At 40.6% G+C, this 21,276-nt stretch overlaps 1 protein-coding gene across 3 annotated transcripts in view; it reads right to left on the minus strand.

The window, feature by feature from the left end:
* Nucleotides 1–21,276, minus strand: part of PCSK2 (proprotein convertase subtilisin/kexin type 2) — a 103,302-nt gene that overhangs the window by 23,100 nt on the left and 58,926 nt on the right. For all 3 annotated transcript variants that reach the window (XM_064446730.1, XM_064446729.1, XM_064446731.1), the window contains 3 exons: nucleotides 9,878–9,954; nucleotides 3,363–3,451; nucleotides 513–688 (listed from right to left, as the gene is read on the minus strand). In XM_064446730.1, the coding sequence (XP_064302800.1) occupies nucleotides 513–688; nucleotides 3,363–3,451; nucleotides 9,878–9,954 (342 nt within the window). The remainder of the gene's footprint in view (nucleotides 1–512; nucleotides 689–3,362; nucleotides 3,452–9,877; nucleotides 9,955–21,276) is intronic.

A 21,276-nucleotide genomic window follows, 5' to 3' on the forward strand; every position in this document is an offset into this window, starting at 1 on the left:
GAGGCTTCTGCTGCTGGGGAATAATATTACTCCCTGGACATCTGAACGGTTGTGGTTCAATCACAGCTGTAATAATGACCATATGTGATGTGAGTGACCTGAAAGACACTACAAATCCAAAACAATAATTACATTGTTAGCACACCAAAACAGACAACATGGTGTTAGTAGTACAGCTGGATGTTTCAACCTGGGGAATATTTACAGGATCAGGCTCTTCCATTTTGACTGCGATGGCATATGAGAAGCATATGTAAGCTGACTAGAGATAAACACAGTTCCATGCAAGAGAGCACAGTATCCTGAGACTACACAACAAAAGCAATGCCATAATATTGCGGAGAGAACATCAACAGACCTTGAAATATGCTGAAAGTTGGGATAGTTTACACAATTGCATTGTGTTCTGCAACATCTATGGGAGGAACATGTATTCCCAAGTCATTGGTTTCAATGGAAGTGCGTACATATCGTTCTGTCCCAGTACCCAGATTATTTAATAAGACTGTTACCTTGTTCACACCATCTGCCATCGCTTGCAGTGTTAACTCTCTAGGTCCGTCCACAGTCTTTCCATTATCAGTTGGTCCCCAGCTGGCACTATATATATCTATGACTTGAGGCATATGACTGATAGAGGAAGCCTCAATAATGTCTGTCATAAATGGCTGGTCAAGCATTCGAATACCTGTAGATTTAATCAACATAAACATGAGTTATGCATTACCCAGCACAAGATTAAATCTCAGCACCTGGAGAAGTCCCCCAGTTACAGGTATTTTAATTCACTGGCAGTTTCACCTACTCAGTAATTCCGCACTTGCCATTCACATTTCACCAGGGTGTGCTTACCCAGCAGGATGGCAGCACTTAAATACCCAGCCACAGCGATGCAGCGTGGCCCAGAAAGAGAAAGCACTTTATTGTTAGCTTTCTAAATACATAGTATTTTCCATCTACTATTTGAAAACACTATTAAAACAGTCGTATTCAGCAATCTCAGCATTTCATAGCAGTTAATTATTAATAGTATTTAAGATAGTATTTCGTAACAACTAGGTAAAAGGATTAAGGCCCCTCCCACATCTCTAATGCTCACTCAGTGATGTGTTGACACTTCATTAGTTTTTCAAGTAATTTTTCTGTTTATGTTGGTTCCTCTCCAGAATTTAATAAGAGAGGGGAAACACTACACAACAATTTCCTGGAAAAATATCATTGTGTCAACATGCAGACACAATAGCAAAATATGACCAGTATTCAGAGAAAAGAGCAAACTAAAACCTGCTTCCTTTAACCCATACTGCAGTAGAAATCAAGTTAGAGTTTAATCGATACAATCCTAGGAAATGCCAACCTCATCAAATGTCAAAGTGTTGGCCCTAAGCAGGCCAAAGAGTGCAACAAAGACAGCAACACAAGCCCTCATATGCATCATGCCCCACGCATAGGACAGTTTCACTGATAGCCAACCTCTCAGTGGCCTTTGGATGAGACCTGAGTAAGCAGGGACACATTCCAACTCTCATGTGTAGCAGCCTTGTGTTGAAGTTCAGTTTTTCCCAACAGTTTTAGGATGCAGATGGAACAGAAGTCAATACCACAGAGCCAAACAGTGTGAATGGCAGCAAGGACCCTGATTTAGAAGCCAGTGCTTTTACTATATTCAATAGAAAATCCATGTGCCAAATGTGAAGCTGGAAAAAGTGGTATAAACTTCAAATAGAAACCAGACCAAAGCTGGATATTCCTGATCTACTAATTCAAGCTAGAAATTATGAAGTCAAACTCCATGAGTGAGAAATCCTTTCACATGCTTGTAAAATGCAGATCTGCACTGACACCACAGAATTATTGACCCAGGGGAGGTGGGGGAACAACAGGAGGAGCCAAGCCATCTGGTTTTACTTTAGGGCAAAAAAAGAGGTACAGGAAGTAAAACACATGATTCCCCAGAACCATGGCTACAAACTTCCAGTTCCACCTGCAAACATGGACTTTGAATCATGTCAGCAGCAGACTCTCAGCTCTAATGAGCCTCCAAGTTCCCACTGACCACACGGTGGTGCTACAGGTGCACGCTGGCCTCGGGCAGGAAAGGCTGTCTTTTCCAAAAATCAGTGGGGATTTTGCTGCAAAATGGACAAGTATGGAAGACTATTTGTAGACTGTTGGTCATCAGAAAAGGCTTTCACCTCTTTGACTTTTAAGCAACCAGCTTGAAGTTGTGGAGTTATACTAGTAATACAGATGAGGTCCAGCCAAAATCCCATGCTGCAATTCACATTCTTCTAAAAGTAGCTATTGCCAGAATGTAAATTTTATGAACCGTCCCATACCCGAAGGAGACGTTGCCATTACTGAAGAAAGGAGACAAGCACTAGACCTGCCTGGCCAGTTACTAACTCTCAGTGATATTTCTTGGGGTAACAGCTTAGCAAATGTTGCTTGGTGTCCTTCTACCATGGAGATTCAGCTTTTGATTGCGTAGGTGACAAGTAAAATGTAGCCTTCCCCAGATTATTCTGACACTGTGGTGAAACAGGCCAAGCAGAGCAGAGCTACCTGTGCCCTCACACTGTGAACCATTCCCATGAAGTAATGGGTGCATCCACAATGATGTTTTGGTGTGGATTGGGGGATGAAAGTGAAATTCATAAGCATCTATCTCTCCTTGCTGTGCCTCGGTTCTCACCATGAAACAATCTCAAGAGTGGGAAAACTGGATTTCTTCATAATAAACTAAACATGCTGTTCAAGAGCCTAACTCACTCCAAGCACTGTATTCATTCTATCAGTGCAGACAAGAGCTAGTTAGAAGTAAAAATACCCAACACACCTGAGGTGTGAATACTAGGAGCTAGGCACCACCATTTTTACTCTGTGCATCTGCTCCTCCACTCTGCATTGTTTGTTAAAATAGAGGAAACCAACAACCACAGAGATTTACAGCACTGCAGGCCCTGCACTGTGAGAGACTAAAGAATAAGAGCAGCATAGGATTTGCCTTTTCAAATAGTTTCTAAGTGCAGGAGGAATTTATATTTTACCTCCTGCAAAATGAGATTTCTCACAAATTATTCTGCAACTACACAGGGAAGAAGCACTGAAAATCTGTATACAAACAGGAGCTGACATAAGAAGGAGCAAAGCTGTTCCTCTGCAATGTTATTAAAGAGGCCCTCAATTGAAAAGGCAAAGCCATGAAGAAATTCCTCTCCCCAGCTAATGTGAAAAGTAATAAACACATGGCCCAGTGCCACCCTGCAGTCCTGTCCTGAGCAGAGCTCCCTGTCTCTGCAGAAGTTCTGTCTGAGGCACAGTGGCATAAGGACCATTTACACCTTGAATTGCTGCTGTACCTGCCACCTTGGAGTTGTACGCAACTCCCACGCCGCAAATGTTGTTGTTGGCAGCAGCAGACACCTCTCCTGCACACCTTGTCCCATGGCTGCAAAAGAGAAGACAGAGACACCACGTGAACCCAAGCTAATGCATGCACTGAATTGAGCTGGATCACCAGGGTCTTATTTTTGCCTCAGTCAGCTCCCAGCACTTCACAGGAAGACTGTTCCATGGCAAACTGTTGAGTGCTGTACTTGGATACTCAGGTGAGCTTATTCCTTCCTGAAGCAGGATATAATCCATTTCCCCTCTGCAGTATGAATGATGCTTGCTCTGAGGTTAACATGCATACTTGCACCTCATTTAGCTGTAAAGTTATTCAGACCTTTTCTTTTTAACTCTGTCAAACAGCTTCTGCCTTGTTACCAACTATTAGTCAGTAGAAACAGCCCTTCATTTTTGTGACTTGACAGTGTGATACCCGTTATTTTGAACTCCACAGAACAAAGTCCGATTGCCTTTTTGCTATTCAAACATGTATCAGAAGTGTATCCCTGCCTTCAAAAAAAGTGCTATGGAAAGAGGTGGGTGCAACATCAAGCTGGAGTAGCAGAAGGGAGACACAGGGGTCACTGCACTCCACAGCAGCAGAGCTGTGGCCTGGCTGGCCAGGCCCAAAGCTGGCCAAGACCCAAGGTACGTGCATCCCTCTCCTCCAGTGCTTTCTGCTCAAGTGGGAAATGTCTCTGCTCTGACACAGAGGTCCAGGTTCAGGCTGGCACATGGCATTTCAAGAATACTTGCATCTCTGAAGTGCTTTAAAGCTCTTAACAGAGACCTTTTAACTGGCAGTGGCTCTAAGGCAGTCCTGCAGGAAGGCAGATTGCGTTTTCCTTTCTCCTAATTCATCACAGAAAATAAACCACGGACAATATAATCTAGTGGTTTTTTTTAAAAAAAAAAACAAACAGCACAGCAGCAGAGAAACTAGTGAAACCTGTGCTGCTGTCAGGTTTTTTTGAGTTTAAGATGTTGAATCAATATGAATCCATCCTACTGCTCACATCAATCCACTCTGTGCATTAAAACTGGCATTGCTCCTGTAGCATGCCAAGGATTCATGCAATTAGCAGTGCTGTATTATGAAGACTACAGAGAACCAAATGAACCATCCTGGGAGGCAGCAAAATTCTTTTGTTTTAACCATCTTTTTTTTCCCCCTCTCTCTCTCTCCCTTTAAGCATCTCCAGCAAGAGTGTCATGTTAATAAAGGCGTGAGAAGCAACACATTGTTTTTCCTGCTGTACTTGGAATAATATATTTTTAAAGGCAGCTCTGCAAAAGAAAATGACTGGCCTTGAATGTACAGAGTGTCTTGATCATGAAAGGATGAAGATGTCATGCGAGTTCCTTTTACAAAGGGGGCAGAGAGGAGACCGATACAGATTTCTTTTTCAGCTGCTGGAGAAATTTCTTTCAACAATCAAGCAGGTTTTCCCTCATGCCCTTGTTCAAGGAACTGAGGAAAATATACTGTTGCTAGGCATTCATTATCTAGTCACCTGTGGGCTAGCTACAAGCCACGGAGCAGAATAAATGGCTATGTTAAAAAATTGTCTTGACTGATGTTAGGGTGCAAAAAATCAGTGACACTGCCGGGTGAGCTCTTTCTCTCACAGAGGGAAAAACTGTATTAAGGCCTTTCTGGTAAAAAGATTTTATCAGAAGGTCCTCTCCCCCACCTCACCTCCCTAGTGGATTCCCCACATGATGGAGACTGCAAGAAGACCGGTTCCAGCAGCTTAGGGTTTAGACACTGTGCTGCTGACTGGAGAGAAAAAAAATCACATGTAAGTTAGTGGAAATGCATTTGGCTGAATTATTAATGGCAAATTGCAGACTTTTCCAATTTAGCCCTATTTGCTGCTCATGTATCATTGATAGAAACCACAATGGATTTATGAAGTGACCCATTTCACAGACAAAAATCACAGCTTTTCTCTCCAACATTCACCTCTTCACTATCGTTTCAATGTTTAAAACAAGGGGATAGAAAACAGCTAAGAATATTTTCACCTATGAACAAATTACTTCAAAGGTAAACCATAGGGTAGCATGCAGAGCAAGCTTTCCATGAACATTATACAAATGCAAACATCTTACATGAGCATTTGTGAAAACCTAAGGTGGGAGACAGTGATTCAACTGAAAGTCAGTTTTGCCTTCAGCTGGTTTAAATAATGTACCTGTTATGAAATTTTGACCCTGCTTTGTCTTTGAAAACTATTTCTAAAACTCATTGCCAATGCTATTGTGCATCCCCTTTTACGGACACATTTTTTAAGAGTCAGAGGTGCCACAGATTTGCATTTGGGTTCTTTTTCATCTGCTTTGAAATGCTTCTGCAGACAGCAAGCAAAGGACAGGATTCATTCTTCCTAACTTCAGCTGTCCGCCAGGGGAGGGCTATGCAGAGCTGCAGTCTCAATAGCTGGAATGATCTGCCTATCTTGACCACTTCAGTTGTTTGCAGTGGGCAGCAGTTAAATACGCAAAGCTCAGAGGGACACCTATGTGGGGCAAGTGCCGTCTGCTTTTCACTCACATGACATTGTCAGCTTCTGAGCATTTCAGTGTTTGTGCAAGTGAAAGCATTCCCCTACTTTGTGGGATGTGTCACTCTGCCTCTATCCAAACACACCAAGAACCAGCTATGGCTCCTCCTGGACACTTGTGTCGTAATATTGCAGGTAGAAAGAGCTGCTAAATCTGTTTATACAAATCCTCATTTATTATGTTGTTTCCATTGTATTGACTGAAAAATGAGAGGGAGGGGAGCAGGTGTTTTTACCCTGTTAATAAGCACTGTCTGGAAGCCAAGGGAAGTTATTTCCTTGACTCAATGGTATTTGTTTGGATCCATAATAAGTAAAGGACATTTTTACTTCTGAAGAATATGGGCTTCCAAGTTAACGAATAATTTTTGCCCAGCTAACTTTTATCTGGGTGAGAGAATATACAAAATACAAAGCCTACAGGAGTGGAAATATAATTATTAGTTATTTATATCATGGCATAAATTCGTAATCTCCATGGTCTGAGACGCAGAGCCATAAGTTGTGCCTTCTGCATGCTCACAACGAGAAATCAGAGGGTTGTACAGAAAGGCCAAGCTATCTCTGAGTCCTCTGGGTACTTCCACCCTGCACAACATGGTACATGCCAAGGTACTGAATGTGGTTCAGGAGGAGTGGGTGTTAAAAATCACAGGCAGTTCCCAAAGTGATTCCTAAAAATGACTGAGTGCTGTGGAGCTGCCTCTGCTTTTGGGAACAGGGCTTGATTCAGGTTCCTTCACTCCTCCCATGGCTCTTCAAGCTCAAACATAGCCCTGCCCCATGTTGCACCCAGCATGCCCTGCCCTGGTCCCCAAGCTGTGGGTATGAACTCAGTCAAGCAGTCAGCATGGAAAGCACGGGAATAAATAAATACCTTGGCTGCCCAGCCATCTATGTGCGTCTCCCTGTAACAGCAGCCAAACTACATGACTGCAATTCCATGCCTGAGGCACCACACTGTCCCCTTCCAAAACCCACCCTGCTTGGCTTCACAGGGCAGTGGCTGTCAGATGGACGGGCCTAAGTGCTTCCTGCAGCCTTAAAAAGCACAAAGTGGAAGGGGGATCTGTGCTTACAAGCAGAGCAGCTGCGATTAATGAAATACTCCATGCAAAAACCTCTCCTTTTTTTCTTAAAGTCTAATGACACTTTGCACATGCAGCTGGCAGCTCACAAAAGCCCCCTGGTTCATCTCTTTAAAAAAGTCCTCTGCTTCTTGTTCCACAAATCACTTGAATTGCTCACATAGCAACATATTCTTTATGGAAAAAGGGATATTACGCTATCCTATTTTGAGTATGATCCTCCTGCATGCCGAAAAGTCAATGGGAGATACATCACTGCCTGTGAACTGAGCAAATGGAGCCTTTATTGCAGGTTTCTCTGAATGGCTTTTCTGTGTAACTACTCTCTATTTAGACGCACCTTTGCAGCTACACATACAGATAAACATTCATAGGCAGACAGTTATAACCTACCAGTAATAATAATTTGGGAGTCAGAAGTTATGACAATAGCTTATATATGAGCACATCCTCTTGATTAACAGTATAGCCAAGACATATGCAAATTAAAACATAGTCACTACTACACCTGAACAGCTGGATGTGGTGTGTTGGTTTGCATCTTAGCCTGGAGAAAACATGAGATCTTGCATCTTAAAGCCTTCTTGAATTGTGCAGGCAGCAAAGGGATGCTTTACTGAATAGGCTGGTCCTGTGATTTACCTCGCAAGGCAGAAAATTCCCTGTCTCACTAAAGAAACCTCAAGGTTCATGACAAGGAATGCTATACTTCAGAGGTATCAAATTTTTCTGGAAAGAATAATGAAGGAAATCGGCAGAGCGATTTCTGCATTGCTTTTCTTCTCCCGACTTGAGCTCCCCATTCCCTCAAGAAAAGTAATAGAAGAATGTGTTGCTGTTTTCTGAAAAACTCAATCACATTGTTCTCAATAACAGATCGGGTCACAGATGACCACGCTGCTCACCCTTGATTCTTCACTTGGGTGCATGAAGTTAGCCAGAGGCACCTGGGGCCAGAGACCATAATCCTTGCCACACATCCAGTATGCTCGAGGCCCGTTTTAAGAGACTTTAGGAGGTACCTCTGCCTCCAGGGCCACCTTACAGAACATGTGAGGACTGCAAACTGTGCCCCACTATAAAATACTTGATAATAGCACAATCACTGTTAATGGGGTTTGATAGAACATGCTTAGTTTAATGAAGTTCCACACTGAAAATGATAGAAACTGTCATTACCCACTGAAGGTAAATTTCATTTTCCTCTATCCTGCTCCAGAGCTAAGTGATCTCTTTCTCCTCCAAAGATCCTTTGCATAAATAAAGCAAGAAAGGCAGCAGATGAGCCCTGGTCTTTCACTGACTTCCCTTCACTAATTGGATTTATACTAGTTCAAAAGTATCAGATGTCCTTTCCCAGAACGAAGGAGAAATCTCATTGGCATCTTACTTCGGCTGAAAATGGCAGGACTACAAAGGAGGACATCACAGCTCCTAACTCTGTTTGATCTGTTCCAGGAAGCCTGTGTCTGAGGCTGAAGCAGTCAGACACTTGTGCACTTGTGCCATTCTGACAGAACTAAAACTGATTTCTTTAGAAATTAAAACAATATACCCATACAATACTCAGAGGCCATCCAAACATCCATACTAAGTTAGAGATGAAAACCACATCAAATAGGCCTAAAATATTTTTTGATAAACACCAGGACTGAGCCCTGAAACCCTTAAAAGTTTTCAAATCCTCGGTGCTGCTGCAATGTAAAGCATTCTTTATTATTTGTATTATAATTGTTAACAACATCAATTATACTTGCATCTAGAAGACTTCACAGAACTTATGGGTGTGCCTTGGACACTGAATCCTTGGCTACATTAAATCTTGCTAGGAGCAGTTAGCCTAACAGAACGGGCTTTTTCATGAGACAGATGCAGAATCCAGGGCACAGAGTTTTTAAAAAACTGTTGACATACATTTCTGTTCCATTCTAAACAAAAATGAGTTTTGTCAAACAAAAAAGGTCACGTTTCCTAAAAATCTGAAGCCTCCCCTTTTGGGCCATCCTTATTTACACCATACCTTGAGGACCAGACCTCCTGCTGGAAACTGGCTATGTTCAGAACATGTTGGAGGAGGAGTGGGTCTTGGGCAATCATGATGTGTTGAGGAGAAATAAGATAAAAAGCACAGGTGCACTGTTGATTCCAGGTTTTATAAACACAACAGAACAGGTTCCCAGTCAGAGCACATGGACTTTGACTCCTCCAGCAGCTAAAAATATCTCAGAATGAGCCCTGAAATCCTATCCATGTCTTTAAATCATGGTGAAAAGACTGATGATTCAGGACTTATGTAAGATTTAATTGTTTTTAAATTGGTCATTCTACACCATGCTGTTTTTCTGCCTTGTTAGTCTATAACCAGATGACAAGACTCCCCCCCCGGCCCCGCCCCACCCCAAAGCCTTTTCCTGTCTCCAGCTTACTCCCTTTAAAATTACCTAGCACCAATACCGCTTCAGACACAGCAGATGGGAAACCAGTCAAAATTGTATTAAGCATATGCAGATTTGGACTATCATAATGCCCTAGGATAGCTGACAGAAAATGGCAATTGGCTATCATCCATTCAAACAACTTACACATATACTTTTCTGAAGCAGCAACTTTATTTATAAGCCATAAAATGGTTGTTCAGCATTATCGAGAGGCTACCTGAAAAAATGAACTGAGAAGTAACCTCTAATTTTCAAGCAGTAGTGAGACAACAACTTCTGTTTTAGCAACCACGGAATTTAGCAGAAACCAGACATGCCACAAATATCAGCCGATACTTATAGTTTCTTAAGCAAACCAAAGTGAAGAGCAGGCTGATCAAAACCCATTTACCTGTTAAACCAGTCATCTGTGTAGCGGGGATAGGGGTAGGGATCATTACTGCTGAAGTCATAGCTGGCTTTGGCATTCTGCAAAACACAAAGAAGTTCAGTAAATTAGCAGCTACGCAGATGTGCAGAGCAAAGTGGAACACAAACTGAAGGGGAGCTGAGTATCGTTAGTAAACTTTGCCCTCTTTGTTCTGTGAGATGCATCTGGAGGCAAACTGGTCCCTGTTGTGCTGTGCATTTCCCACACCAGCAAGCCTGGGGAAAGACGGTTTCTGGGATGCAAAGCCTCCTGTGGACCATTACTATTTCCAAATAGCATGGGTAATTGTGAGGTGGTGTGAGAGCTCAGGCTACTACTGAGGGACTGTTTATCAACACTTAAGAGAGTATTTAGGTGTTATGCTACTTGGTGTGGCAGGACAAAGGTTAAACCCTGTTTTCCAAGCAGTGGCGGAAGTGACCAGACCCTGGGTGTTCCATCATACAATTATTTTTTAAAAACTCGTTTGTGCTACTACAATAAACAGTTATATTTCTAACAGCATTTCAATGCCTAAGAATGTAAGTTTCTCAAAATTCAAATGTGAGAACGGCATTGGTGGTCAGCACATATGCTTGAAAATCCCTTTGCATATTTTCTTGTTCCTTTAGTTGTCTGAACAAATGTGGCTTTCAGGCGCTTTTGAAAAATGTCATCCCATGTCTCTGCTTTTCATATAAATCTAAATAATTCCTGATTTTTCCCCATCAGCAGAGTTAAGGACACTCATCAACTTTGTGATGCTATAGCTGAGAAGCAAATGGAAAGTTTCAGGAAGTCAAGTGCCATCTTCTTTTTCTCTCTTAATGAAAAAATAACTAAAGGGTGACTGAAAATTAAGCTTTTAAAAATATTTAGAAGCTTCTTCTCAAGTGTATGTTCACAGAGTTTATATTTTAATAAACACCATACTCAAGGAACAGAATTATGTTAATTCTTAATTAATGTGTACTTATATTCTTTTTTCAGATTTGGCTGAGCATGCTACTGAAGATAATTTGAGACTCGTGTATGAATAGCTTTGCTCCTAAAAACATTTCCCTTCAGCAGTTTCACAGTTCCTGGGGTACAGGAACAGACAGTCCATTGGTAGCACCAAAGTCTTTGGGTTCTGGATTCAAAACCCGTAACTCTCAAAAGCTCTTGTGCCAGAATGGAATGGGAACAACATTGTCCTTGACCCTTGGAGGGTAAAACTAAGTATCTTTCAAGTTACTGTACAGTGATATTTTGGGGTGACAGTTTCAGAAAGCCTGGTTGCTTATATTCAGCAAGGACAATAAATATTTTGCAGCATTTGAATGGAGCAGAGATTTGCAAAATGCCTATCATGTGGCTTGATGCTGTTCTCCAGCTCAGACATGGCTGAATCCCTTTGTGAGCATCCTTATTGATCTCTCCATATCTCTAAATAAAGGCCCTGAATTTTCAGCCTGAAGATGCCTTCCAATAATGTCAGCTATATCCACAAATTCTCAGTGCTTCTATGTCTCTGTCCCAGGTGTATGTTTAATTTACCTCTTTTAATTACCACAACTGCTTATACAGCACTTCGAATGGCATAGCTTTCTATGAGCTAAGAGTAAACAGAACATGACTTTTCAGCCCAGGAAAGAAGGGCTATTTGTGAGTAGTCTATAAATCATGAATAGCACAGAGAAGGTGGACCAGGAGTTATTATTGACTACTTCTCATAATATAAGAACTAGTGGGACTCCATAGAAATTACCAGAGGGGAGATTTAGAAGCAGCAGAAATCAAGTACTTTTCCACTGAACATGTAATGAGTTACAGAATTGACTGCCCCCCCGCAATACAGAGGTTAAAAGCCTGAAAGAAATCAAAAAGTGGTTAGACAAATTAACAGAAGATACATCTGGAAGGGGTATTAGATGCTGTGCTTCATCCTTCTCCAACAGTCCATAAAACAGTGAATGCTAGAAGCTGGGAGGCCATAATCAGGTAGATACCACACAATCTCTGATTTGGTGACCATACTGCTCCCAAGCATCCACACTACTGGCTGCTGTTGGAGGTAGGATCTTGAGCTAGACAACTCTGGGCCTCACCCAGTGCCTGGCAAAAGCCATGTGGCACAGACATCCCATCTTAATGCAACAGATGAAGTCTGGATTCTGCAGTGTCCAGGGGAGCTGTAACAAGGATTTGTGCAAGGGGCCAGGATTCGTCAAATACATTGGCAGTAAAAAGAAATGAGCTTGTCAACAGAAGATCCAGTCCTGTTCTTTATTAACAAGTGCAGTTTCTACTCCTAGCAGGGCAAGCTGGAAAACCACATCCTATGGTAAAGTTAAAATAGAAACAATGACCCTGAGTAATTTAATTAGCAGATAAAACATACTCTGTCAGAGTCTAGCTTGACAACCTTTGCAGAGAAATGCATTTCAAACACAAAGAAACTTTCTTACACTACTGCATTGGACTAGACATAGCCAGGAAACTATGAAGACTGCAAATAACTATGCTTCGTTCCAGTGGTTTCAGACCATTTCTTTCAGGTAGGTATGGTCTAACTCAGTACTAAATGTAAGTAGTTCAATATATTGCCAGCCTCTTATTCAGTCAGTTCTGTTTTCACTCTAAATATATAGTACAGATGAATATTTAAACTCAGTCATGGGTCAGCTATGGGTTTTTTCCCATCTGGAAGAAATGCAGTCCTACTTATATAGGCCCTAAGCTCAAAGGGGGTATGGTGAGGCTGATTTTTCAGGACATCAGACATGCAGGCACCTTGTGGTAGCTATCAAATGCTCTTGACTCTAGAATTTCCTTGTGCAAAGAATTATGGATGGAAAAGCCCTTCTAGCTATGCAGATGTACCACTCGTGTCCAGAGCAGTGATAGGCAAAAGGATTCCAGTATGAATGATTCAGCCACCCCCCAGCAGACTGCAGCTCTGCTGTATGTCCCATGTAACCAAATGTCAGCTTCTGGAAAGGTTGCTTTAGGCTAGCTATAAACAAAGTTGTACAGCACTCTTACACATCCTATAACTCTTATTTCCTTGATTTTGGATCACTGCACTCAAAGGAAAAAGGTATCTAATGCAGCAGGAACCATCCACAAAGGGCAAAATTAAGAAGAATTCTTGGAAAGAAAACAACTGCTGACTGCACAATTTATCTTCATTAGGGTCTTTGAGAAAAGACAGCGAGTTTCAGCTTCATGAAGGAATATTCCGCCCACACTATGGAAGCAGTAGAACGGGTAATGAAACAGCAACGACAAGTACAAATGGACTGCTTCAAGTTCCTAATTTAAAGATCAAATCCCCAAATATCTAAGCCTCAAGCTTTTAAAATTTCTTTTAAAGCATTAACCAGTGACAAATTAGATCACTTTCAATGCTGGACCAAAAAGGGAACTGCTTCAGTGCACAGCTAAAATATTTCATCTTGTGTTTTGGGAAGTGAATATTAAAATCTGTGGTCTGCCATTCTCCTCCACAGGCTGGACTCCCCAGCAGGTAGCAAGAGGGAATTTAGTGCTAACATGGAGATTTATTCAGGGTAGGAACCTGGGAGGTGGCAAGCAAGGCCAGTGCAGATGAGGATCTACAACAGCACACTGAGATGAAAACATTTTGCTTTTCAATTCAGACGATTCAGTTTCCAGTTTTAATGCCAAACTGGTCTACTGGCAGTTACTCCTCTTGAACTTGAAGTGTCTAATATTTGGTTTTCAATATCCAAGGTATTTGCATGGGGTTTTTCCTCCAGGGAGGAACTCAAGCCACCAGTCTTAGGCACTCATCATAGATTGTGGTCTAGGCTTAGACCAGTCATCAGGCACACATTATTAGAACATGATGAAACCTATCCCTCATGTTCAGTCAAAACCAGTTCATTGTTGCAAAGCGATTTGAACCTGATACTTATCAGTCACCACCTATACACAATTCCTTATAAATAATGTCTATTATATAATAAAAATGCTATTACAGAGAGGAATGGTGTTGTGTTTTAATGCATCTCTATTTTTGCTTCCTAGCCTCTACCCCAAATAAGAGCCTAAGAGAAGAGTACTGGATCAGATTGAGATTCTTTCACTCATTAAGTAATGGCTTGTATACCATGACACAAATAGATAACTTTTGCCTGTGTATAATCTGCTTTCCTTAAAAATAAGCTTAGACTGGCATTTTCCAAACAATTGCCCTGTACTTTTTAAAATACATGCAGTAGAATCTTCTGTGTAAAACATTCATTATGTAAAATATGACAATAACAATAAATCAGTTGTCCCATGTGCTGCTCAGACATGTAATAAAATTATGTATCTTGAATAATGCAGCAAGCCCATAAATTTTTATATGGCTTTACAAGCCTCTGAAGAGTAATTCACATATACTTCTCTTTTTCTCTGAAACTCAAGAAAAGTGCTTATCCTCACATGCTAGTCTAGGAGACGAACAATTAAAGACACATGCCCCACTGGTCACAGTCTGATTCTATCAATGACATTAAAGCACTAGCGAATTGAGCCCAAAGATTTGTATCTTTTTAAAAAAAGAGAAACATTTTTAATACAGGTGGCATCTGGTCCCACCCTCTTCAGGCAACTGCAAATCCTTAGAGATCTGAGGCAGAAAGATACCTTTTGCTTGTTTAATGACTTTACTGATCCAAAGAGCGAGCAAACCCCTGGGCTCAAATTACAACATATAACAACTTGGAATAACTGTACTAAAATAACACCAACCTCATGTGGTAGAAAAAAAATGAAATTCAGTTTTGTACACACAAGCTTAAGACTATAGAACATGTTCACCAGGAGGTGAAAAAGAAGGCAACATGGTATTTTGCCTAGGAGGGTTTGCTCTAAGGCTTAAAGGTCATTAATGAAAAACAGAGGCACTGTTGCTAAGTCAGTAGTCATACAGTAAGCCCTCTCCTCTCTGCCAGGGGAAGCACACTGTTCTATTTTATTTGGGTTTGGTTTGTGGGTTTGGTTTTTTTTAATGGAAATGAAAAAACACCTGCAACTTCTTAAATGGCTGTGCCTCTGTATGAACTAGTTTACATGACCTATTTTACTATCCAGAGAATTCAGAGCTGCATTCAAGACCTTGTCAACACTGAGAATATATTCACAAAGCAATGGGTTATATTAAAAAATATTAACCTTAAAGACCGATGTCCCTGCTGGTGAATGTCATCACCTCCCTCCAGAAACATAAGCCTTTTACCCAGTTCTTATATGTACATCATAAAAGCAAAAATACTCAGCCAGACAACACTACCCAGATCCTGAATTAATGAATAAGACAGCAGCACGCTTTTCTGCCATCCTCCTTTTCAAAGCAGTCACAGAATAATACATCAGAGTATCATTTGAAATGGATGAAACAGAAGTATGCTGGTCCTGAATAATACCTGAGGTGCCTGTAAGCCCTCCTGATAGTCCACTTTTTCAGGTATTCATTAAAGGCTCTGCCTGGCCACAGAATGAGCAAGTACAGAGCACACTGCAGTGGTGATTTCATTTTCTACTTATCACTGAAAAAGCTCTTATTTCAATTTCCTTAATACTCATCAAGCATCTGGGTCAAAAAAAAAACCCCAAACCCTAGTGGAATTATAGACAGAAGAGGATAAACTCACTACAAACAAGAGGTGACTATTGCTTAATTTCTAACAGTAGAAATATTTGAGGTAACAAGTGGTAAAAATTCTAATAATCCAGTTACAGAATTTATAGGAAGACATGTTCACTGTCTCACCTCTGATGCAGCTTCTTATTTTTCAAAGCTGAAACTTTTTCACTGCTTAGGTTTAAAAAAACAAAAAAAAACAGATGAAAAAGACATGGAGTCTCCTGTTAACATTTATATTTATCATCATTAAGGTAGTAGTATTTTTAAAGTAACAGTTACATAGAAAAATTGCTTCACTGAGATCATCTTACATTGTGTTGTTGTTCTAGATTAGACAGATTTCCTTTGTCAAGTAACTGATGATCTTCTCCACATATCACTTGGCACTACAGTGTCACACCACCTCTTATTTTACTTTTCCCTGTCTCCCCTGCAGACAAGGATCAGGAAACCAACACAAGTTACACTGCTGGCTGGTGCTCTTCAGTGTGTGAGCATCTTCAGAAAAGACGACTGCAGCTAAACAAACTATTTCACATGGTGATAAGGCACCTAGGCAGTACAGCAGTAAAGCATACCACACAGGTAGATCTAAGCAAAAACTTTTTCAAGCTTCAAAGATGACACAAAATTTTCAATTCCATTTTTGGTACCAAGACCATTGAAAGTTTTCCCAGTATAGTAAACCAAGTGAAAGTCCAAATGCATCCAGCTAAATACCATCTAACTCTCTGTGGCCGCTTACTAATGCCTGGCTCCAAGGTACACAGTCAAACAGGACCAAAAAAAAAGAATCACAGAGGCTCAGAGAAAATTTATATTGGGTAGATTTTTTTAAGAAGTGGAGATTTTTTTCCTAACAAAGTTTTATAAATAAAACCAGCTTATTGAAATACCCTTCATTTCCTCTCCCCTGCATCTTCACCTGACATAGGAAAAAGCATAAGGAATTGAGGCAGGTATGAGACTTTATTAAAAAGCAAGCAGCCAAATGAACTTGTGCTTATAATAAACAGGCTGCTTCACAATTCACCTCTTGGCATTCTTAGCCAGGCTGATGTGGAGGAAACCTGAAGCACATCACCAGTTGTTAATTACTTAGAGCCAGAGTTCTGAAAGGCAAAAGCAAGTTAACCTATAAAAAAATGAAACCTATTTCTGCTCAGCCAAAAGTTCCTTAATTTTCAGAGGGGGTGCACAAGAATCTTTAAGCTATACCTGCAACATACTGAACAGGTACTGAATGTTCATTAGGGAGGCACGTTGCTAAGACAATTAAATTAATAAAATAAAAATATATTAAGCAACTAGTTAAAGATTTTTCAGGCCAAGTAGTAAATCTACAGCTTTAAATCTTCAGTCTATGGAATGAACTCCTTGATTTCTTTAATTCGGGGAGCGGGGGGGAAGGGGGGGGATATAAAAAAAAGGCATCTGAGTATCTAGAGATACATGAGCCCTTGAATTATTTCATCATAATAGCAAATACAAAGAGTGCAATGACTTTTACTGAAAAATACTGTGAACACACACTTCATCTAGCTTTAGTACTCCATTTTCTAAAAACCTGGCCCACAGTCCCTTTCCAATACATGGATTTCCCCCCCCCCCCCTTTCATATACTTTGGTTATGTATTAGTGTAACCTACTGAAGTTGAGAGAATAATAGAGTTATAAAGCTGGTAGCAGAGAAATGAGGTTCAGGTCCATTATTCTTAGTTATATTCCTGTAAGAAATAACTGACAAATTTGCCAGTATATCAAATATGTGCTGGGTGCTGAGCTGCAGCAAAGGCTGCGTTTGCAGTGTTTTGATGGCAGCCAGTACTTACAGCCTCTGAAGGGATGAGCTGGAAGAGAACAAGAGCTAAGGCCTCTTGCTCGTGTCAAAGCCTACCAAAATCTGTTACAGGCTGTCCCACCAGGATTCACATCACACCCAGCATAAAGGTCTCTTTCTTAGGCATCATGTGGTGGACAGAGGACAATTTTGTCCATCAAGGGAAGAAAACCTACAGCTCGGAGTCTGCAGTACAAACTCAGCAGTCATTTGAACCCAGTTGTTTAGCATGACACACTCTGGGCAAAGAGCAGACACTTGCACTGGGAAAGCAAACACTTCCCTGCTGCTGTGCGAGGTTAGCAGGAGCTGGCACCAACATCACTCTCTGACTGCAAAGGTGTCACAGTCAGAGTCATTAAAAGCTAATCAGTTATCAGCAGTGCTCACAGCAAAGTGCGTGAATACTGGGCGTGCAGTTGTAACGGCACACTCATAAAACAAACTTGGCTGATATTAAGGGTGACCACTTTAACAGGTTACACCAATCATGTTGTTACAAAACAGGCAAACTGTGGCTTTGCAGAAGAGGGAAGTCAAAGTGACTTGGTTTGTCTGGGGAGTTAGCTATGACAGACCGACCGACCTGGTCCACGGTGGTTATGGAAAGGCGAGGACGGGGAGAGCTATTCTGGTGATACAGAGTAACTGAAAGTAAGAACAGATGAGGCTGGGTATTTTCCTTCTTCTGAAATGTTTCTCTGCTGACAAGAGAAGCAACAGTTAACAACTGCTCAACTGGTGTTTCACCTAAATTACATGAATACAGAAGATGATGAATGGACATATAAAAGTGACATGGTAGGTGAATCAAAAGCAGGTGAACATTTCAGAGAAGAGACTCTGCAAACTATTATCTACATTTCTTTTGTCACAAAAAGCAAACACAGGCTGACCTACATGCCTTAGAGTTAGAAGATCTTCAAGATCTACTCTGTTCTATTCCAATTCCATGCTGAACTCATTAGCATAGTTTGAGAGCATCCAGGAAAGTATTAATAATGCCACTAATATCTGCCAAGACATGCTGGGTTCTCAGGGATTTTAATGGATCAATTCATATGCTTTTGCATTAATTAAAAAGTTTGCATTGTTTACTCCCTATGGAATCATCAAAACCAATGGACAGCTAAATCCAAAATTTTGGGGCGAGAAAGTGGGATCTTTGGAACAGGCATTCTCATCTCATGTAAATCCACACAAACTACATTTTGCAAGTGTTTATACTTTTAAATAGTACATGATCACCCCAGGTTCTTCTCTTAAAGATTTGTATATTTGATCACAGCTAATGTTTTCACAGTAATTTACTGGATGCTAAATTTAAGAAATGTCCTAGACATCATTAGCTGACTGAAAGATTCATGATCACATCAGTCAGACATGGTATCACCGTTGACTAATTCTGCAACTGAGTTAAGTGCCACTGAATTAAAGTGACCTAATTTCTCACAAGTAATGCTAAAGAACATGTGCTAGCATTGAAATGATGAAGTCCTTGAACATAGGACAGCCTTTCTGCTCTCCTTTGTACATATTCAAAGAGAGATTCACCTCTTTTAATAAGATCCAGACCACAGTCTCCCTGCAGAACGTTTCCAGCAATCCCCAATCTACGTCGAAGCTTATGAGTAGCGACAGCACAGGAATGTGTGACTGCGGTATGCACTACCATACCCATTTAACTTTCACCAAACAATAGCTATGCAGCACTGGAAGTGGTCAAGGCTTCATTAAATACAAGCTCCTGTGCTATAGTAAAATATGTTATCCAGGGCAGTCATGTTTCCAAAGGTCTTGGTATCATTATTTGCTAAGTGGAAGCTAGAAGGCCTATGCCTCTTACTGTGATGATTAAAAAAAAAAAAAAGGAATACACAGTAAAACAAATATTACAAACCTGTTATTCACATATTCTGCCAAATTTCTGATTGCTCTGAACTTAATGGAAAAACCACTATTGGCTTCAGTGAGGCCAACATTGTGCACTGCTATTCTGTCTCCTACATTATGCTTATTGCTTGTTGGGAATGCAACAGAAATGAAAACATTATATTTAAATCAAAGCAATCTGAAATAGGGCAGGTGTTTTAAAATATCTTAACCACCTACATAGCTACTAAGAAGTAAAATATTAATATGGAGAACATAAATGCATAAAACTAAAATCAAACAACGCAAAGCAAACCACCATGTCAAGATGAACTATCAGGACAGAAAAAATTAAAATAACTTCAAATTAACCAAATTAATTTACAGGCACAATGAAGGAGAGGTGTGTAAAGTATCAGAGATCATCTGCATCTTTAACTTTATAGTATTTAGGCTATTGTTTTGCAGAAGAAAGAGGACCCCTCGTGTTTCCCTGCTCTCCTCTTCTGCTAGTTTGGCTTATCCAGAGGGCTTGGCTGAAACTCTACTTTTAAAACCAGTTGCATACCCACTAGTTAACAGGGGGTTTGAGACTCCCCTTGCCAAAATCTTCACTGGACCTGAAAGTCTCTCCCTAACACCTGTCAAATTTTGATGAAGCTTTGTGAGGGACTAGTGTTCCCCACACACACCATTTAATTCAGACTTCCCTGATGATACCTTGGTAGCCAAAACGTAACTACAGCATGAATTTTAATTAACTTCCATTTCAGTGCTGATGGATACTCAGGGATTTCAACACTGGTTAGTGTCTTAAACAGTATGAGAAATTAAAACAACTATTCTTTGAAAAATAGAGGAAAAAACCACAACCCCTTCCAAATGGCAAAAACTTCAAATATTTTTCTGCCTTTTTCAACCCAAAATGTGGTATTTTCACTTTGGGAAAACAAAATATCTTTATTTAATTTTGCTGAAACTGTTTTTTAAACTACATGGTGTGCACTGCCTCCAGGGGACCCTGTATCTGACCCTGTTCTCCCAAGTGGACCATGCACCAGAGCAGGATTTTGTTGCTGCTGTTTTAATTCAACATGTTCTTGAACTCAAATATTTAAAATGAGACTGAACTGATCAAAAATAAGAATATTTCAATTTTATTTTTGCATGGACACTTTAATTTTATAAAATATTCACATTTTCTAGAAAAAATATTGTTCTAATGTAAGATTTCTGGCCAGTTCCTAAAGCTAATTGGTCTGCAGAAAGGGAGGTAATAACAAAACAAAGCAAAGCAACGCCAGGTCCCTCCATGGCAAACAGTGAGGACTAACATCTTTCCGCTATTTTTCTTGTCCAAATACAAGAAGGTATTTCCGGAAACTTACTTGGAGAAGCCCTGGAGAGAGGCACAAGCCAGTTTCAAAACCACCAGCCAGAACTGATGCAGAAATGCCCTTATCTGCTCTCTTCCACCCTGTGCATTTCTCATTTCAACAATCTTAATTTACTTTCCATGGATGATGCCTTAAGTGAAAATTAATACCACTGCTTAATGATTAAAGCGATTAGCCACCTTGCACTTTCACAGTGTGCAGCTGATTAAATACATTGATTATAGAGAAAAATAAATGCTGAGGACAATGTGTGGTCTTTAGCTTGCAAAGCAAGTCTCTTTGGCACCATCTCACATTGCTTGCACACCAGGCATGCGTTTAACTTGAACATTATACCTTTCAGGTGGTTCTAATACAGACTAAAGCTGGAAACTTTTTGCAGCATTCATTGCTCTGAAAATAATCTCAGGCAAATGCAACTACAATATGTTAGTATCTTTCTGATTCCAAAGGACTTGTACTTCGAGGGGTATTTTATAGCCAATATAAATTACTGCACCTCTCTGAAGAAGCCAACATCAGTGGAGCAATGCCAATTCCAGCTGTATAGATGGTGCTAAGCATCAAGTCCCAGAACTTTCCCAGCATTCAGATCTCTCACCATGGGCTTTAGCAAAGCAGTTAGCGTAAC

The sequence above is a fragment of the Phalacrocorax carbo genome, chromosome 3, assembly GCF_963921805.1.
Source record: "Phalacrocorax carbo chromosome 3, bPhaCar2.1, whole genome shotgun sequence".
In the NCBI taxonomy this organism is placed as follows: Eukaryota; Metazoa; Chordata; class Aves; order Suliformes; family Phalacrocoracidae; genus Phalacrocorax; species Phalacrocorax carbo.